Genomic DNA, 20,984 nt, shown 5'->3' on the forward strand with positions numbered 1-20,984 from the left:
GATCACGGTATACTCATACTATACTTCTGCATATTTTTGTGCAAATCCAGGTATTGGAGATAGCGGACCCAGGTTGTGAGAGTTTCTTTGATCGCGAGGATTCAAGGTAGAGCTGTTTTGATCGTCGCAATACCTTGGAGTCCTTTCCTTACATTTATACTGTCAATTCTCTATCCGTACAGTATTATATTTTGAGATATTCTACGTACTCAGTTAGAGTTCGTGACTTTGTACTACCTAGTTTTGGGATATATTGTTATTATTGCCGTATTGACTTGTATCACCTTTATTTCCGCATTTATGTTTAACTCTTTTCAGTATATCATGTCTTTATTGTTTCAAAAAAAATTGATAAGTGATCGGCTTACCTAATTTTAGAAACTAGGTTCCATCATGACCCTTATAATGGGATGTGGGTTGTGACATTTTTGATAAGGATTGGTGACGTGACAAGCTCTAATCAGTGGAAAGGAAGTTGCTTGGATTGATAAATGGGACTGGGGTGTTAGTGAACAATCTGACTCGGATCGGGTATGGGCTCTATTGGGCTTGAAATTTTGGCCAAAATTTGAGCTGAAAATGTTAGGAATTAATTTTAAAAATAGCCATTTAAATTTACATTTGAACTTTGCAATAATAGCCAATTTTACCTGTAAAATCCATTTTGCTTTAAATTAAATTAACTATTCTTCCACAATTTAAATAATTTATAATAAAATATATTATATATTTTGTAGGTAAAAATTAATATAAGTACATGCAGTTGCATAGATAGAAATAGAAAAATAAATCATTAAAGAAATTTCAAATTAATAACTAAAATACATACTTATGTAATATAATAAAATGGATAATTTATTAATGAAAAATAATAATATTATATTATGCTAAAATTAATTTTATTAACATAATAATAAATAATAAATTATTAAGACTAATAGTTATTATTTCTTGAATAATATATAATAATGTTGGAAATAATGTAATAACTCTTTTAGACAATTAACAAAATATTTGAATATATTTTACTAAATGATTACTAACTAGGAAGCATAGAAAATTTAATTTTAAAAAGGAAGAGTCAAAATTGATCGTTTGCATTGACCTTTTTATTTCATACGTGTCTTTTTTATATTTTTACTAATTTTTGCATTCTACACTAGAAGAGAGTAACATTCAAGCAACTAAGCTAGTTTGAAGCTGTTAAATGTGTTTAATATGCAATATTAGTAAGATAAGATGTTCAATACATATCACACAAAAATAAATCGTCAAAATAAAATGTCCTATTTAGTTTGAGGGTCTCATGATGTATTTGGCAGAGGAAATAAAAGAGTAAAATTTTCAAATAGGGCGCTCCCATTTGAAAATGTATTAACTTTTAAAAAAGAGTTTAACTAGTACCCAAAGTATAGACAACTTCTGACCTTTTTCTCCTCCTTTTAATTTTCTTCTTCTTAAGTACCATGAAAACAAAGGTGACAATGGATTTACATGGTACTAGTGAGCAGGTTTTAAGGTAGTTTATGATATTTTATAGTAGTAGGCTGTTGTGACACTCCTCTCTTTGCTATTGTTGTTGTGACGTTCTTCTCTTAATTGCAAAATGAGTTTGTTAGATTTATCGTTGTTTTGATGAATTGATGATTAGAGTTTATTCTTTATGATATTTAAAAGGTTTATTTTAAATTTGAACTCACTTAGAATAGATTTGAGTATCGAATCATATAGATTATTGAATTTCGAAGAACAAGTATCTGTTTTTGGGCAATATGCATTTCAGACTAAAAAGTCTTAAGTACATGCAAAAATTAGCTGCACTTCAGACCAGTTAATTCTTTTTTTTTTTGTCGGACCAGTTAATTCTTAAGTGCATCTTAAGTGTAATTTTTTACACTTCAGATTAAATTTTTTTTAAGTGCATGTCAAAATTAGCCACACTTTAGACTAAAACAGTTTAAATGCATCTTAAGTTTGCAACTTTAAATGCGAATTTTTTTAACTTCAGACTCACTAAATCTAAAATTGATCCTAGAATCAATAATCTTATAAATTTTTATATAATAGTGATCCAAAACGAAGTACATAGGCAAATCCCCCAAGAAAAGAACAAAAAAGTGAGCAAAGGAAAACAAAACGAGGAAAGAAAGAAAAAAAGGACCAGAGACAATTGTAGCACCCCAGCTCACGTGCATAGTAGACGGACCACATATAAACAGCACTATTTTGTGTGAAAAAGAAAAAAAACTTCAACGGAGGGAAAAACGGAAATGGGATCGATAGACACGTCAACGAGGGCAGAGAGCGGTTCAGACCCAATCCCAACCCCAAACAGCGCCGCCAATGGGCACCCCGCCGGGAACGGTTCCGTCCATCCGCCGGCGGTGGAATCCACCGGAGCTACGGCAGAAAACGAGCCGTTTAGGAAGAGGAAAGGAAGTGGTGTCCTGCCGCGTGGGGACACGTGTCATGTGCCGCTGGAGAGACGGCAAGTATCATCCCGTTAAGGTCATTGAACGCCGTAAATTGCCCTGTGGCGGTGCTAATGACTACGAATACTATGTTCATTACACTGAATGTGAGTGAACATTTTCAAATTAATGGTTTTCTTCTTACTTTATTTGCATCAATTTGGAGCAGCTAGGGTTTGGAGTTTTTTTTTTCCTCAAGTTATTTGAATACAATGTACAGGTGGTAACAAAACACCGAATGTGAGTTAATGTTTTAAAGCCAATCTTATGTTTTCCTTCTAATTCTATTTGCGATGATTTGGAGCAGCTAGGGTTTGGATATCTTTTTCCTAGTTTTCTTAATTGCCATTTATGGCTAACTGTAGTTCCTTCGACGGTGAATTGTTCAACTATTTTCTAAGTATTTCTTAAAACTTTAAGAAATGTGGTTGATAGTACGATTTCATATTATGTAAATTGAAAGATGGAGAATTCTGTTTACAAAATTGACGTGAAAATAAATGATTTGACCCTCGTACTGGAAGATTCACTTTACAAAATTGACTTGAAAATTAAATGCTTTGACCCGCTCCTTCATTTAGGATGGAGTATTCTCAGTTGTCTGTCCTAAATTATTACCACAATTTACGGGTTTATAATAGACATTATTACTACATAGTTGGTTGAACCGAAAGAACTCTTTGCAACTCATAATGTAAGTAATTCTCAAGCTACTCGTTTTTCCTCTTAATTTTGTATTAATTTTGAGCAGCCGAGGCAATGAATTTAATCTATTTGTCTTACCAAAATTATTTCAGTGATTAGTAATGGGTTTTGGTGGAAATTTGTGATTCATTGTCGGTTGAGCCTTTAGGCTTCATTCGGATGTCAACAAAGTTGCTAGAACATGTTTTTCTTGGGAAAATTGTGATAAAACAAAAGAAAATGAAATTCGTTTTGTATTATGTATTCATTTGAAAGGAAAGGAAAGGAAAGTTTTAAAGTTTCAAGAAACCACATTCCTTCATAATTCCACCCTTCCTCCAGCACTTAATTTGGAGTCTCTTTCCACAATTTTCTTGCTTAACAAAAGCACAGAAAATGTGCAACTGTTAACTTTCCTGCACTTCCTTTTTCTCCATATCAGCAAACATGAATTATTTCATTTGCCCACAGTTTCAATTATGTTGATCTTACTAATTACAAAGTATGTCTTTCATTACTATTTTACTTTAGTGCAATAAAATTTTCATCTTCTAATAATACTTATTGAACCGATGAAAAAAATTGCATCTTTTACGCCTTATATTGTTTTCTGATCTTGGACAGTCAATCGGAGACTTGATGAGTGGGTTAAACTTGAACAGCTTGATCTTAATTCAGTAGAGACTGTTGTGGATGAGAAGGTCGAGGACAAGGTAATACTTGCTATATTTATCTGCTTGTAATTTTCCATTGGGGTACTTATGAGGCTTGTTGCACCTCTCCTATTGGGAGGTGGGATTTTTCGTGCTAAGACAAAGGAGAAACCCTTATGTAGATCTGAGAGAAAATTAAGATTATGTCTCTCTTTTTGGGTGGGGATTGAGGACAATAGGTTGAGAGCTATGATCACTCTACTGCATGCAACGTGGCCAATGGTCTCTGTTGTCTCATAGATAGGCTTTTTCTTCTTCAGAAGAATTTACAACTTTCTCCTTCTCATCCCTTTTGGAAGGTTTTCTTTTTGTGTCCCAAGTGGATGGCTGGGCGGGTGAGGTTTTGGAGTACAACCTGTAGATGCCAGATTCAAATTCCACCTACAATACTTGCTGCATTTGTTTTTCTTTGTTGTGATTATAATGACCTTGCCCTTCATGTTTTTTGCTTTTAAAAAAACAAAACTATCCAGTACCTTTGTCTGGTGCTTTAAGGTCTCACAACTGAAGTTTTCAGGTGACAAGTTTGAAAATGACACGCCACCAGAAACGTAAGATTGACGAGACTCATGTCGAGGTACTTTTTGTATTCCTTTATATCCTTTTAGAGGGTTATACTTTTAACTACACCCTAACTGTGGATATTATTTTTCTCTTTGATGTTTTCAAAGTTTACAATATTATGTTGCCATCATCCTTCTTTTATTCAGTCAAAATTAGTTCCTTTATTTGATGTACCCAGCATTTCTAGTTCTAGTTGCCTGTTATCCGAAGTACTTAAAGCTATCCCAGCCAGATTCTCTTGAAAGTTTCTGAAAGAGTGCCAATGAACTGTGCATGTGAAATATTTGTGATTTTACTTGGGTCCGGGTGGGATGGTGAGAGTTTCAATAGAGACAAAGATGGCAATGGAGTTCTTTGTCATGCTAGTAAATGTCTTGAATTTCATAAATTGTAAAGTCTTGCCGTTTTTTGCTCGGTTAAGCACTGAAGCTTGATCAAGCCCACGGCCCCAGGCACCTCGTTTAGTTGGTGTTTTATTGTAGGCGTCAAGGTGCTAAGGCATGCGCCTCTTCACCCATCATCTGTCTCTAAGAGCGCAACACTAAATTGTAAAAATAGTTGATAAAGCAATACATTAATTGCTAAGAAAATATTATGACTGAATTTCTAGGGATTAGGAATAACAATTTATAAATGTAGAAATAAATGCAGTATAAGAAAGCTGGCCACTAAAAATTTAAAGCTATATCTTTCATCTAAGTCAGAAATTTATAATTTTTTGAACTTGAATGAGATGATTTCTAGTTCATGCATACAGTTTGATAAGGAAATCCATGCATATGGTTTAATAATAGTTTTTTCTATTCTTTTGTCTAAATAATTGTTGTTGTTTGTGTTAACCTTACCATCCTTGAAAAGATAATTTTGTTGTGTTTGTAATCACATATCTTGCATTAAGTTGTTATTTTATTTTTTCTTCATTAACGCTTTTTTTGCTAAATCCTGCCCTTTAATTCCTCTTCGCGCTGAAAGTCCCAACAAACTTTGGTGCTTTTCTGCGCTTTTTGGTTTTTGCTTGTAAGTATGAGTTCTCTTCCTTAATATGAACTAGGGAGCTGTTTAATCTTGGAGTGGATTGATTTCAGAGGACTAACTGATGAAAAACCACCTTGGCTACTTTTTTCTTTTCTTAGCTTAGTTGGAGTTACTATTGACTTTTCCCGCTCTTCCTTGCCTTAGTATTTTCCATGCTCATTTAAACACACCCTTTGTGATGAGAAACGCGAACTCTTAAGTAAGTGTATTTAATTCTTCATCAGCAGACAATAAAAACAAATAGCTTACTTCTCAACTCAGTGTTTTGGATAGCGTGCGGCGACAAATAGCGACGAGGGCCCGCTTCACTGAGGCGAGAGGCGCGCAGCGAAGCGCTCGCCTTTTTGATGTGAAGCGACAATTTATACAAAAACATAAAATATTATATACATATAACTAAAAACTCAATAACAATAATATATTAATAAATATATCATTCAAAAATTAAAGACTCAATAAATAGTCATAGACTCATATAGATTCTATATGCAATTAATTCTACTCTATAAGACTATTAAGTCTATAATTGAAAAAAAGAGCAAACAAAATAGAGCCTAAAAAGAAAGAGCTACTGCCTCTGCTGCTGGTCGAAAAACAGAGCCAAAAAAAATAAGAGAAGAAGAAAGAGGAAGGGAAGAGCCTCTGTTATTTTGCTCGAAAAACAGACTCTCTGTTTCTGGTGTTCTCGACAAAAAACAGAGGAAAAAAAATAGAAAGAAGAAGAGAAGAAGGAGAAAGAAGAAAGAAGAAAGAAGAAAGAAGAAAGAAGAAAGAAAGGAAACTCAGAGAAGTGTACCTGGTCTTTCAGATGGCAGAAGCTTGATGAAGAAGACGATGGCACTTGGCAGAAACTTGAAGCTTTCAGATGAAGAAGACGATGGCACAGTAATCGCGAGCCCTAATCGCGACCTTTTTTCAGAAACTTGGCTGCTCTGTTGTTCGAAGTTGAAGAAGAAAGAAACTTTTGAGAGTCAAGCCCTAATCGCGACCTTTTTTCTTAAGTCTTTGCCCTTTTTCTTTTTTCTTTTTAAAAAAGCGACGCTTGAGTCGCCTCTCGCTACACAAGCAAAGGCGATCGCTTTATGTAAATTGCAACGCAACAGATGAAAGAAGCGACACAGTCTCGCATCGCTACGCTACTCACTATTAGCGACGTAGCGCTCGCTATTTACAACACTGAACTGCCAGAAGTGTATTGGGCTCTTTTAGCTATTTACTTATTATTATATTTTTCTTTATTGATGTTTCTGGGTTTTTGTTCTGTCTCTTTTTGAAATTTGTTTCTTAAGATCCTCCTATAGATTCTCTAGTTTCGTTTTAATTATTTTTCTTTGTTATTTGACATATCAAGGTAAAACATTTCTTAGTTCCGGATGATTTATCTAAAAATATGGCACAATGGAAGAAAGACCCATATAGGTGATATGTACTATTTGGGAATAGGTTTTAGACTTGTTAGAGAACTTCTATTATTATTATTATTATTGTTATTGTTATTGTTATTGTTATTGTATATTTGTATGTATATATGTGTGTGATGACATGAGTTGAGCTTAAATGGGAAGTGAAGATTCATTTAGCGGACCCCAACTGTTTGGGACGGAGGAGTACTTGTTGCGGGGTGATTTATTGATCTTGCCAAATATATTTGTTTCATTTGTAGGGTCATGAGGAGCTTGATGCTGCCAGTTTGCGGGAGCATGAAGAGTTCACGAAAGTTAAGAACATTGCAACAATAGAACTTGGAAGATATGAGATTGAAACGTGGTACTTCTCCCCATTTCCTCCAGAATACAATGACTGTTCGAAGCTGTTCTTTTGCGAGTTCTGTCTCAATTTTATGAAGCGCAAAGAACAGCTTCAGAGGCACATGGTGAGCCTTTTCCCAAATTTTTCTTGCTCTTCTTCTTGTTATGGAAAGGAGAGGCGAAATTTACATTGAGATATTTGGCACTGATTCAGTATGGCTAAAATAATTAACTTCTGTGCTTACAGCTTAAAATGCTAAAATTGTTTTTGCAGCTATGCTCAATTTTTAGGTCTCTTGGTATATATTAGTCCTTTACTTAAGTAGGGAAGTAGCCAGTATCTCTTTGTTCCTGGATCTGTATGGCTATTATGCCTTTCTTTGTTGAAGCTTTTTAGCAAATATAGGATGTCATCTCAATTTAATTAATTTTCTCAAGTAGTTAGTGGCAAATATCTATTACTTTGGGGAGATTCCTTGTATTTGCTTGATTCCCATCTTGGATTGCCAACCTACCGAGATACAACTAGATTAGTTAGAAGTATACAGTTGTTCAATAAAGTTTTAACAATTTGGTTGCTTTTTATCTACATGGGAGTTGAACACTACAATTGTTCGGGAGTTAAGTTGTGTATAATTTCCTATCAAAAGGTCTAGTTTTCCCTAAAGGTGTTTACCGGATTGGCTGGACCGAGCTGGACACGGGAAAAAACAGCCTGTCCGGTTAGTGGGGGCGGGCTGGGATTCTGGGCTGGGATATTCCGGGTTTTGTTGGGCCCGTCCGGGTTTGGACTTATCGGTTCTGGACCGATTTTTTTTTTAGTGTGTTATGTTTCCTTGTTCAATGTAGTTGATACTTAAGTGTTTGCAAACTTTTAAATAATAAAATAAATATTTTAAGGCATAAAATTAAACTTTTAAATTTGAAATTAAGTGGTTACATAAAATTATTTAATAAGACCAATATGTAAGGATCAAACTTCAAAGGCTTTCATTTCATATTTTCATTGCATAATAATACTTCATATTAACTTGTCTAATAAACTAACACATTAAGCTTAAATAAGTCTAACAAATTCAAAATAACACAAATTGTCTCAAATCAACTTAAATACGAATTCCTGGAGGACGCTCAAGACAACTCTTGATATGCCTCCTTAAACCAGCCGTGCCCTCCCACTTTCGACGAACATTAAAGACTCGACCACAGTTCTTGCACTCTACTTTGCGAACTTCTTCATTTTCTTCTACCACCTCAAAGTGTTCCCAAACATGTGAGCGCACTCTAGAAGCACAAGGCACGATTTAACTTGAACCTAACAAAAATGGTAACCACACTTCAATTGATAATTGTAATTTTGTAGTGGCTATCGTAAATAATTGATAAAACTTGAAATATTAATTAATTGAGAACTTGAGAGCAATAAGCAATTCAATAATCAAGAGGGAATTGAGAGAGAATTAGAGTAAAAGAAGAGAGCAAGTTGTGAGAAAAAATGAAGAACAAGGGGGCTATTTATAGTTTTAAAAGGCTAAAAATGTAATTTATCAATTATTAGGGGTGGAGGGGCTATTTTAGTAAGGGGGATAGGCCGAAATGGCTAAAAGTGCAAAAAATGGTTGTTGCCCAACGGTCATTTCTGATTTTGACAGTTGGCAACGGTCAGAATGTTTTTAAAAAAATAAAAATTTACAACTTAAACTGGGTTGGGCCGGGCTGGAACACGGTTAAAACCCTTGAACGGGTTACCGGGCTAGCCGGGTTCCGGTGCACCGGTAGCCAAAAAAGGCCCGACCCCGTCAGGCACAACCCCCCTACCCTAGCCAATCCGTCCCACACCTTATCGGACCAGGCTGACCTGGGCTGAACCGGGTTGTTAGTGGGTCGGCCCGGCCCGACCCGATTAACACCTTTAGTTTCCCCCCACCATGCTATGCTACATGAAGTTATAGGAACCTTAATATTCTCGCCTAACTAAAAGAAGATCAATTGATAGGATGGTTGTTATAAAAAAATGACGGGATGGTTGTTCCATGTAGTTTTAAGGGTGAGAACTTCTGTTTTTCCTTTCGGCATGTTGTTACCCCTTTTCACGGTTTCACCTGAAGCATGCTATTGTCGTTGCTGTAGGGCGTCTTACACCTTCAATTTAAGCACCCAAAAGGTTTTCCTGAAAGTGCTATTCTTATCTTACTCACTTTGTCGTAATTTCGCTGTCCCATTTAGTTTGACTACGAGTACTAAGGTAAGAGTAAGAATTGTGTTTTCTTCTTTTCTAGCAGAAGTGGGTGTAACGTGGAGTTAAAGCTAGATTCTTGAAATTTTTTGAACATTTTAAAGAATAAACGAGTGGACTTGCATACCTTTTTGATAATACGGAAAAGGTCCAAGATTGCCCCTAAACTATGAGAAATGGAACAATTTTGCCCTCCGTTAATAGTTGGGGTTAAATGTACCCCTACTGTTACCAAATGGGCTCAGATATACCCTTATTGACTAACAATAAAAAAAGGGGCAGTCCGGTGCACTAAGCTTCCGCTATGCGCGAGGTCCGTCGATGGTTGCTGGCAGAGTGGTGGTGTGAGAAGATGAGGAGGAAGAGAGAATTTTTCATGTTGGTTTAATTTTAAGCTTGGACACGTGGTAAATTCTGATTCGATGAGATTAATTATTTTTTTAATAGTTGACTTTTAGTCAATAAAATTTTTGAGCCCATATGATAATGGTAGGTGTATATTTGACCCAAACTATTAACGGAGGGCAAAATTGCTCCATTTCTCACAGTTCGGGGGCAATTTTGGACCTTTTCGCTTGATAATAAAATATTTGGAATAATATTGAAGAATGCAGAGAAACGGTTTCCCTTTAGGGAAGTTAGACCTAATTTTGGGATTAAGTCAATCGGAAGTAGGAAAAAAAGGGTTTTTTCAGAGCAGTAGATATCAAATATCCATGTCTTTCACCTTGTGATACATCGGTATTCCTTTTTTCTGACTTATTCTCATTCTTTATGTAGAGAAAATGTGATCTTAAGCATCCCCCAGGCGATGAGATCTATAGAAGTGGTACACTGTCAATGTTTGAGGTGTGTTAGTTGATCTTGGTACCAGTTTTCTTTCTTTGGTTTGTCCTTGACGCGCTTAGAGGAAAGCCTTACAGAGATATGCTTATGGTATCTTATGATGTTCTCGTCTGTTGGACATTTGCTTCAGGTTGATGGCAAAAAGAACAAGGTTTATGGGCAAAATTTATGCTACTTGGCCAAATTGTTTCTTGATCATAAGACTCTATATTATGATGTTGACCTGTTCCTCTTTTACGTGCTCTGTGAATGTGATGATCGAGGTTGCCATATGGTTGGTTACTTTTCAAAGGTAAAACTGCAGCTGCCATATCTATATCGGTATTTTTTGTGAAGAAGTTTACGGGTTTCTTCCGTTCTCTCGCTGTGTTGCATATTTAGGGATTGTGAGTTTGCATAGTCATCATTATGTAGTAGTGAGGAAGTTTTACCTTCAGTTGCTACGAGTCTTCAACTTAGGGAGATTATGCAGCTCTTGTGAATCTGTAGAATTCTCACATCATTCTGCAACTACGAAAAGTTACTTTGATTTGTTAGCACTCACTGCCATTTCCTACTAGGGTTGAAAATGTTAACTAGGAAAGTAGCAAGGACAATATGACAGAGAGATCCTACCTGCATATATGTTTGGAGTAACTCATGATCTGACAAGCATTTTGGGAAGCACTTGCAAGCTTCTTGCGAGAGCATTTCCAAACCATGTTATCGAGGCAGTCAATTTTGTATCTGAATGTTCAAAGAAGTTGCATCTTGATGTAGCTGAAGTAAAATATGCTATCGGAGTGTGTTTAAACTTTGACCACATTTTGTACTTTTTAGAGGGTGGTTCTAAATGGCCCATGAAACAAAATATTTTTGTTGCTTAAAAAAGACCTTATCATATTTCTTAAGATTTTATCTATTTTTTAAAAAGTTAAAAAAGGGAGAGAACAATTAGTAGTTAACTAGTATTGCTTTTAAGTTGCATTGCAAATAGTTAGATAGGGAGTCCTGAAAAGAGAGAATCTGTAGATAGATCTTATTTTTGTTCTCAATATTCAAGAACTTTAGAGGGGCAAGCCCAATACCTAGGTTTCAAATAGTGTGCCACTGGCCCTGCGGGATTTCCCGGTTAGCAAAGAAAAGAAAAATTCAAGAACTCTAGGACATTGAAGAATAGAGGTTGGATCAAACTAAAGCATATACATGTTTTGGATTTGGAACGTTTGCTGGTGTACATCAACCTTGCGAGGCCTTTCAAAACATGTTCGCAAGGTTTTAATCACATTTTTTTTTGATAAAGTGGCTTTAAATCACATTTGAATCTCACCATCTAATTCCTCAAATATTTTGCAGCCTAAAATCTACAATCCTAATGTGACTTTTCATGTTTTGGTCGTGCCCAGCAACATATCCTTTGCCAAATGGGGTTTCTTATGGGCCTGTTGGAAACAAATACCCAAGTGCTACTTCTCCCAAAAAAATAGTTTTCTTCCAAAACCTGCCCAAACACACTAAGCTTTAGTAAGTGATATATATTTGCTCAACTACCATTTTTTCTAGCCAAACTTTAGACATTCTAGGCCGGTGTTCTTGATCTGTCCAGTCAGTTTGTCCTCATTTTACCTTTAGGGGTCGTTTGGTACAAGGAATAAGGATAATAATCCCGGGATAGAATTTGGGATTGTATTTATCCTATGTTTGGTTATAGGTATTAGCTAATTCCCGGATAAGTTTTACACAAATGGCGGGATTAGCTATCCCATAATCCCATATAGAAGGTGGGATAGCTAATCCCATGGGATATCCTTGTTTATCCTATCATTGTACCAAACGGCCCCTTATTATCCTTATTCAAGGGGAAAATCCTTTGGTATGAGGAACAGAAATGAGTTTGATATTTGACCTAGACTTGGTATTTGGTCAATCTCCTATGTTATTGGGTTCCCCAAAGAGCTATGTTAATGATTGCTTTCTTCATGCTGCAGGAAAAGCATTCAGAAGAATCCTATAACTTAGCCTGCATTCTGACACTTCCTCCTTATCAGAGAAAAGGCTACGGGAAATTCCTAATTGCATTCTGTAAGCTCTTGAACTTCACAACTCGTTTTCATCAGTTTCAGCAAGTTTTTTTAGTATCTTTCAGACTGAGGTTAGAGAAACATTCACTTGTATAAGTTGTAGCCTACAGGGGACCTTTCTATTTGGCGTATTTACCGATCAGATAAAAAGAGCCATACAATGACTTTTACCTTTAATATAATGTGTATATTACTCATAAAAAAGTGTATATTCCCCCCTCCTCTCTCTCTCTCTCTCTCTCTCAATCACTCACACACACACACACATAAATTATTTATTTATTTTGAAAGTTATACACGCGTATATTATATGTGGGGGTGTGTGAACTTGTACTAAACAATGACCACAAGAATAACTATAGCCCCCGCCTTGGCCCCCTTCCTCATTGTTTTTCTTGGAGTATCTCATAGCTTAACACCGACATTGCGTGATTGACCGTTATTTTTTTCGTGTGCTTTCAAGCACAAGAGTGTTGTACATAAGGTAATGATTTTGTGGACTGTCCATTTCCGTTGTTAGTGACTTTGTGCTTTTGCTTTGATGAGATTCATAATTTTCTCCGGTTGACTTATCTATTAAGTATGAATTTATCGTTTTTGTGAGAGCCAGGGTCTATGTGATGCAAATTGTTAACCAATATTCTAATTGATCTTCATATTAGAAAACTCCTTTCATTATTATTTTTATCCTTACCTGTCCTTCGAATAAATGAGCTAATGAGTAAATCTTGTGCAGCATATGAACTTTCAAAGAAAGAAGGTAAAGTGGGGACACCAGAAAGACCCCTTTCCGATTTAGGAATGTTAAGCTATAGGGGTTACTGGACGCGTGTGCTTCTGGATATACTGAAAAAGCACAAGGGCAATATATCTATCAAGGTTTGTTTCTGAAATTCAATTTTTTTCTTCTGTTTTACATTTATGTTTGTCTTTTTGGACTTCCATTTAACTAGCAGAAGAAGGTTGGTCTATCTAGACCTCCATTGATCTCTGTGATGATGGATATCAATCTATTATGGCTTTGACTGTTCTGCTTTCCTCTGGTAGGAACTTAGTGACATGACAGCCATCAAGGCAGAAGATATTTTGTCCACCCTTCAGGGCTTAGAGTTGATCCAATATCGTAAGGGACAACATGTTATCTGTGCAGATCCAAAAGTCTTGGATCGTCATCTGAAAGCTGCTGGGCGGGGTGGCTTGGATGTTGATGTCAGCAAATTGATATGGACTCCATATAAGGAGCAAAACTGAGCATGTGTGTATTATTTTATGTTCTATGTATATACAGAAGTAGTGCTGCATGGGATGCACTGATCTTTAGCAGTAGATGTAGGTCCAAGATGTTAGATCTTAGAGAATCTGATCTTACACTATAAACGTATGGACAACTATGATCAACGTAGTTTTTGTAAATCAGGTTACAGATTCTGAACCTTGAAACCTGTAGAAGGGGCTAGTGTGCAATGATTTTTCTGATAAGAGTTTCTCTTTTGGTTCTGCTTGTTACTTTCCGTTGCGAATGGGTTAGGTGCTTTGAGGCGTTTATAAGCTCACTCACCATTTATCGGTGTGGTGGTACTGTGGTAGGCAGAGTAAAGTTCGGTCTTATTGGTGGTTTCAGTCCATGAAGTCACTGAAAGTCCCTGATGGGTTTTATTACTCAAGTAGTATATGTTAAAGAGTTGATTGGAACATTAGTAATTGGCTGTCTGTTTTTCTCGTGCAACTAGGTCACTTTTGGTTCACTGTGGTGTTGCTGAATGTATAGCAGTTGCCCTTACGGCATTGCTCCTGTGGTTGTGAGCTTGCTTTGTACCAGCTATAAGAAAGTCAGTAAACTGGGGAGTCACGCCGTTGGTGTTGTATGGCTCTGCAGTAATGCTTTTGCATTGTAATATAGCTAGTTATGTTAGTTTCAGCTGTCTCTTAATTCTGTGATTCAGGATGATGGAATATTATGTAGATGTTAAAGTTGATTCAGAAGAGAGTGAAGTATTGGTGTCGGAATTGTATAACAAACTTAGGACCCGTTTGGCCATAGATTTTGCCAAAATAAACTTGGGTTTTATTTGGCAAACACATGTTTGGCCATAGATTTTGGCTAGATTTGGCCAAATCTCAATAGCTGGTTTTGGGCCAAAATATCACTATTATATTTTTTAAAAATTTTCCTAAATTTTTGTATTTTATAAAAAAGCCCACCATTTATTATTTTGTAACGATGTTGCTTCGTCTTCTTGGTCATCTGATGGTGTATCATGTAGTTCATTATAAAATGATAATTTTGTATCAAATTTATTTATGTTCAGGACTATGGTTTGCGATAATATAATGAATGTTATTGATAATGGTACTGTTGGATATTTGTGATAGTTTTGAGAACTTGTGGGTATAAGTCATGTTTCATGTTTTTCCAAACCAAACTTCACCCAAAATAGATCTTCAAAAATATTTTCATCTTCAAATAAAACTTCACCCAAATAAAATTTTTCAGAATAAATTTGGGAATTCATGACCAAACGCTAGCTTAGTTCCTATAAAGGCGAATATTAAGAGGTTGTATTTGTGGTAAGGGCAGCCGATTTGCATGGGTGCATCATAGAATTGCAGGCTCCTTGTATGGAATCGAGAAGTTGTTTCTGATCAAAATATAAAGATTTCCCAGGATTCAAGCAAAGTCGACGAGAAAGCATAAAAAATATCCAATCATGTCAGCGGCATTTTGGGTGTGGATAAAGTCGAATTGCTTTATTTTCTATCTATGAAGGGTCAACTTGTGGCACACTTTCGATTACTAAGAGAGTGATTTTGTTTTCACTCAATTGACCACACTAAGAAAGTTTTAGACGTGAACAGAAGAAGACCACTTCAAGTCTTCAACGTAAAAAGCACAACAGCGTTGAAATTTTCCAAAGGTAGTAAAACCGTTTTAGAGTATGTACCAAATAACGTCTCCCGTATATAATGGTGTAAAGTATATTTCTTCAAAGATTTAAAAGTGTGTTGAACGACCGTCTTCTCCTTGTATAAATATAATAATATAATATACATAGCACATCATATATAATGCTGTATAATCATCACCCAACAATTCATTTATCATTCAAACTTTTACAGGTTTTTTCGGCCATATTTATTTACAGCTTTCTTAGCTTCTAATTACCTAAATGTTAGTCGTCTTTCCAAACACAAGTCTTCTTTTCGTCGCTCGTTTAGACATGACGTTTTCTTGACTAAACTTGAAAACTTAGACAAACTTCTTTTTTGTTCCGCGCTAATCATATGATTATATTTGAGAATTGTGTGAAAGTGAAAAGTGCAGCTATTTCTATAAATCTGATCCAGCTTTTCAGCCGCAATATATTTGCTAACTGTGATACTGTAAATAATCGTTGTATTAAATTATGCTAATAATTGGTCGTTCGGTAGTCATATTTCATTTCCATATTAATAAATTCCCATTTTAGTTATGGGTAATTCCTGTAAAACAAAGTTCATGTAAATGACATCATCACTTATTAAGTACTTGTTTTGTTTAATTATCTCTTATTTGTTATCTCTCATTTGTTTTTAGTAATGTCTGTATTATTGTCTTCAAAAGCACCATAAAATATTTGGATTAGATTTTTCATGCTTAATGAAAAACTTATTTATTCATTTACTCTATTTACAGTTTCTCATTTTAAGTTTCCTCTTTGAATTATTTGTATTTCTTATTTGAGAGAATAAAACTGACAATATTAAATCATTTTAATTTTTAGCAATCATTAAATTAATTATTTTAATCACATATGATAATAAATCAATATTAATTTGGATAGAATAATGTAGTATAGGCCTATGGTTCTTTTGGGAATAAATCTTTTTCCAAATCTAAAATCAAACACATGTTACGGGTTTTAAAAATCCAGATTTTAATAGAAATTATGGATCACTATATTATAGTCACTGTATTTTAATTTGGGTATAACTAGTCTGCTGACTAAACGATCCTTTCGGAACTCAAAGAAAGGAAAGGAAAAATTGTGTTTTTGGTCTCTATTAATTATTGACAAGTTCTAATTTTAATTATGTGAAGAACATTTTAATAGATTTTAGTAAAATAATGTGCTTTGGTTTCTCCATTAATAATGCTTTAACATTTTAATAGATTTTAGTGGTTAAACCATGAGACTACGCTCTTTTGTATTAAGAGAAAGTTAACCTGGTGCCTATATTACTTTCATTAGTTTTTATTTAATCGGATATTATGAGGGTCAAAACTAAAATTACAATATTGAGGGAACTGTCAAAGAGGTGGCGGCTGGACAGGACAAAACCGAAAAATAATCATTTGCATTTTTTTTTTTTTGCATTAGCATTTATTCATATATGCCATGAGTGTAATTATACATTTGTACAATTTCACGTTTGACATTTTATTCTTCAAAAGTAACTAGAATGGTCCATATTTGAAAAACTTATTGATATTAATGGGAACGCCTGCCAACTAAAATTATTTGACATGATTTTCTTCACTTATTCCTATTAATCTAGATGATCTCTTTACTTTCAAAATAAGTCTTTTCCTACCATTTGTACACATATATTCATGCACGCTTATATTTGTTCTCTCTTTTTCATTTTCCCTTTTCTTATAATCTTGGTTGGAAGCTAAGTTTCTACGGTGAATTGTATAATCTTTAACTATTTGAATGTCACTTTACAAGAAAGAATTTAATCGTTCAGTTCGAAACAAAATCAAACCAAAAGTAACGCCAAAAGAATATCGTGCACTAAGTATGAATTTTTTTGATAAAATTTAATATTGTTGCTAGGGCGGGCATTCGGATAATTCGGATTGGATATGAAAATTTCGGTTTGGATTTTTGATTTTCGGATTAAAGAAATGACATTCCAAAGAAACTAGATTGTAATTTTTTAAGTTTGGATTCGAATTAATCGGTTTGAATATTTTGAATTTTTGGTTTTGAGCTTATAAATTGAGATGTTTCTTCTTTCTATGATAATGAACATCCAAACGAAATATTCATGTTAAACTGTCTAAAAAGTTCTTCATTTTCACCGCAATCATCCAAATAAAGTATTCAAGTAATGAAATCAACATCAAGGAAATATAACAAAGCCATTAGTAAGGCCGATAAGAATTAGCAATAGTAAAATCATGTTCAAATAGAACGTTTTCTGATAGTAACTTAGTAATTAGTATTGAATATATGAGATTATGTCTAATGGTTAGTATTGAATATAGTAACTTAGTAATTAGTATTGAATATATGAGATTATGTCTAATGGTTATGATATTGGACTTCTTACTAATGGCATATGAATAATGAACTAAATATAAAATATAAAAAATTTAGATTTTCGCATATCAAAAATTCTGAAGTACCAGATTCATTATCCAAATTTTTTAAAAATTAAATCCAAAATTCAAACAATTCTAATTTCGGTTTGAATTTTGGATTTGCTCAAACTATGCCCATCCCTAATTGTTGCTTTGTATTTTATTTATCGACTTAGTTAAATTGAACATAAAAGCTATATGCTATTGCAATAACTATTTTAGTTTTATTAGAAGAAAAAGATATTTTGGTTTTAGTATAATTAGTTGTCTCAATTTACTGCTTGTCTCTAGTCAAGTTGAAAAATTGTCAAATGCAGTAGTGAATACATACAAAGGAATATATAAAAAGATAACTAGAATACATAAAAAGGTATTTAAAGAAATACTAGAATGTCATACTAAATAGAATTTGAAACTACGATCAAAAATAAATTTTGAACTTCTTTTATCACTATATTAAAAAATTATCTTATGTTGGGATTCAATAGTTTAGATAAAAAATTACTTTTACGATATTTGTACAATATAATTTTTTAAGGGAGTAAATTTAATTGAAGTCCTGGACAAAAAAGTGTATTTCTCAGTGTCAATTTAATCAAAAGTGGTACTTTAAATCCAAACAAGGAGACAAAATCATTTTTACTTGTAAACTTTATACACATAAAAAAGATTACTTTTTCTCGTTTACTCAAAAGGTTTGTTAAATAGGAGTAGCTTTTACTTTTAACTTTAGTACTTGTAGGAAAAACATAAGTAGCTTCTATGCATGCAAACATGGTGGAAACAACAAAGCAGTGGCCCCAATTTTTTACTCAATTTCCAATAGAACAGTGTAATAACATACCTAATAATATAATAGTTTTTTTATTTATTTAAATGCTGCATCCTGTCCTTTTGTTGGTTTTATTTTGTTATATATTTGTATGAAATGGACTTACAATGCTGACATGATACTAGCAACAATATATGACTTCTAATTCCATTGATTCCTATGAGAAAAGCTTATATTTCATTACCATATTATGTTATTGCAGTTAATTACTCATAGCAAGCAAAATTAATATTAATTTCTTTAAGGAAAAACGAAGTAACTTAGCATATTCATAGGGCTATTATCCTAGATCATAGGAGTAATAAGTTTTCATCTAAAAAAGAATTAATCTAACTCCTCCTACTTTTAATGAAAAGTAACAAAAGAAAGGATTATTACTTCGAGACCTGAGTCTGTCCAGACCTTTGACCCATAAATGAAACAAATTTGGAAGAAAGAAAAAAAACAAATAATAATAGTATAAAAATGCAGAATTGAGCAATCTCCTCTTGTTCTTCACATTCCCTACCTTTTTCACTCAAAACTTCTCCCCTTTTCCCTCCTCACCTATCAAGAAAATTCAGAAGAAATCTACAGTATGAGAAATAAACATCAACATCAACAACAGCAGCTTTATCACCATATTCGCAATAGTAGCGGCAGTTTCTTTTTCCCAATCCTTTGTAAACTTTCCATTAAAGATGTAAAGTTACCGAATCCTTCTTCTTCTTCTTCTGGAGATAATCTGAACGAACCTTCTTCCCCAAAAGTTAGCTGTATGGGCCAAGTCAAGAGAAACAACAAAGTCATTGGGTTTCCAACTACTACTACAGCCTTATCCGCCCCACTTAATCCCAAACTGAAGAAATTGTTCTCCCGCAAGAATTTTACTGCTGGTAATAATAGACAACTGAAGACAAGTGTTACTGTTACTGTGGGCGGTTCCAGAAAATCTACTATTAATGATAAAGGTAAAATTATTGAAGTGATTAATCTTAGTGAATTGGATCCGCCGTTGCCGGTGGTGAAGAAGGTTAAACCGCCGCCGGAGGATGGTGGTTTATGGAAGAGGAGATCAGGTGGGGTTGCATTGACAAGTCTGCAGATCAATTTACCCACTCACAACAATTTACTCCAACCAACTACCGTCTAGTGAGTTATTACTCTTTTAAAAGTTTTTAGATTTTTTTGTAAATGATTTTTTGTCTTCTTTTTAATTTTTTATTTAGTGTCATCAATAACAAAGAATTAGATCTAAGATTAGCATTTTTATCTTCTCTTTCTCAAAATTTTGAATTTTAAACATTAATCATTGATATGGTAGGGTAGAGAAGAACGTGTTTGGTAACACGGATAATTTAGAATTAGATTTTGAAGTACTTTTATACCATGCCAAAAAGCCTTTCAAGAGTTAAATTGTCACTAAACTTTGTGGTATAAGTAATCTGTTATTTTGGTAAATAATATTCGTATTTTTAATCTAGTAGTTATACAAATAAAAAGGAATGCAAATTCTGATATATATGAAAAGTTGCTTTCTAGAAAATCTTGAAAACCTTTTCCTAATACAAATATTCAGCTTTTTACACCTCAAACGAAAAAAAATAAAAATGAAAACACAACTTCATACACACACACCAACTAAAGCAAGAATTCTCAATGAATTAATTACATTTTATAACAATTATAATTAACAGAGATTTGAGTTCATCCTTGCAATTACAAGGGTGACAAGTACAACTCACAATAATGACCCCACCAACCAAAGATAAGGATTTAACATCTAGTCAAATTAGCAAAGTCAAGCCTTTTTTAGAACATGCGGTAAATGGTAATGACAGTACATAAGTACTGCTGGTAAAATGGTAACTCAGTTTGGTCAAACTGATATGTGCTTGTTGCATCATTGTGTTATTAACTTTAGGAAATTATGGAGAGAAATGTAAAACAAACACTGTACTTAGCTTGATGATCTTCTTGTTTAGAAAGAATATATAGATCACATTTTACTGTTAAAAACAAGGGAGAGAAATTCCCATCTTTGACAAGCTAAGAAGTTTGTGTTTGTGTTTAATAAATATTCTTATGCTGGAATTATATATCCCTTTAATTAAGATTCTTGTGCTGCTCTTTAATTTCCATATTAAAGAGTTTTGAATGAGGGAAGGAACTTTAATTTCTCTTTACTTAAAAGATAAAAGATTGGTCTAAGTGAGGGTTTTGAAAGTTGGTGACTGCATTGAAAAGGGACTGCATGCTTTGGAATCTTGTACATATACATTTATTCAAAATTTTATCTTTCACATGAAAGATGAAACCCACCCACTCTCTCCATCATTTATTCAAAATTGTTGTTTTCTAATTATCAAAGAAAAGACAAGTTTTCTCTTCCAAAAGCAAAAATAGTACTACTACTTTTATTGGATTCTCTTGTACAACAAAATAATAGTATATATTGGTAGAAATTAA

At 34.0% G+C, this 20,984-nt stretch overlaps 1 protein-coding gene and 1 pseudogene across 1 annotated transcript; both read left to right on the forward strand.

Annotated features, from left to right (window-relative positions):
* Positions 1–2,225: 2,225 nt before the first annotated feature.
* LOC107815138 (histone acetyltransferase of the MYST family 1-like) lies at positions 2,226–13,836 on the forward strand (annotated as a pseudogene).
* A 5,277-nt stretch (positions 13,837–19,113) lies between these two features.
* Positions 19,114–19,668, forward strand: LOC107815139 (uncharacterized). Its single transcript, XM_016640656.2, has one exon. The coding sequence runs from the start codon at positions 19,114–19,116 to the stop codon at positions 19,666–19,668; it is 555 nt and encodes a 184-aa protein (XP_016496142.1).
* The last annotated feature ends 1,316 nt before the right edge of the window (positions 19,669–20,984 follow it).

Source organism: Nicotiana tabacum, chromosome 12 (assembly GCF_000715075.1).
Source record: "Nicotiana tabacum cultivar K326 chromosome 12, ASM71507v2, whole genome shotgun sequence".
In the NCBI taxonomy this organism is placed as follows: Eukaryota; Viridiplantae; Streptophyta; class Magnoliopsida; order Solanales; family Solanaceae; genus Nicotiana; species Nicotiana tabacum.

Excerpts from the sequence above, each read along its gene's own strand:
- LOC107815139 (XM_016640656.2), top strand. The coding sequence starts at position 19,114 with ATGAGAAATAAACATCAACATCAACAACAGCAGCTTTATCACCATATT.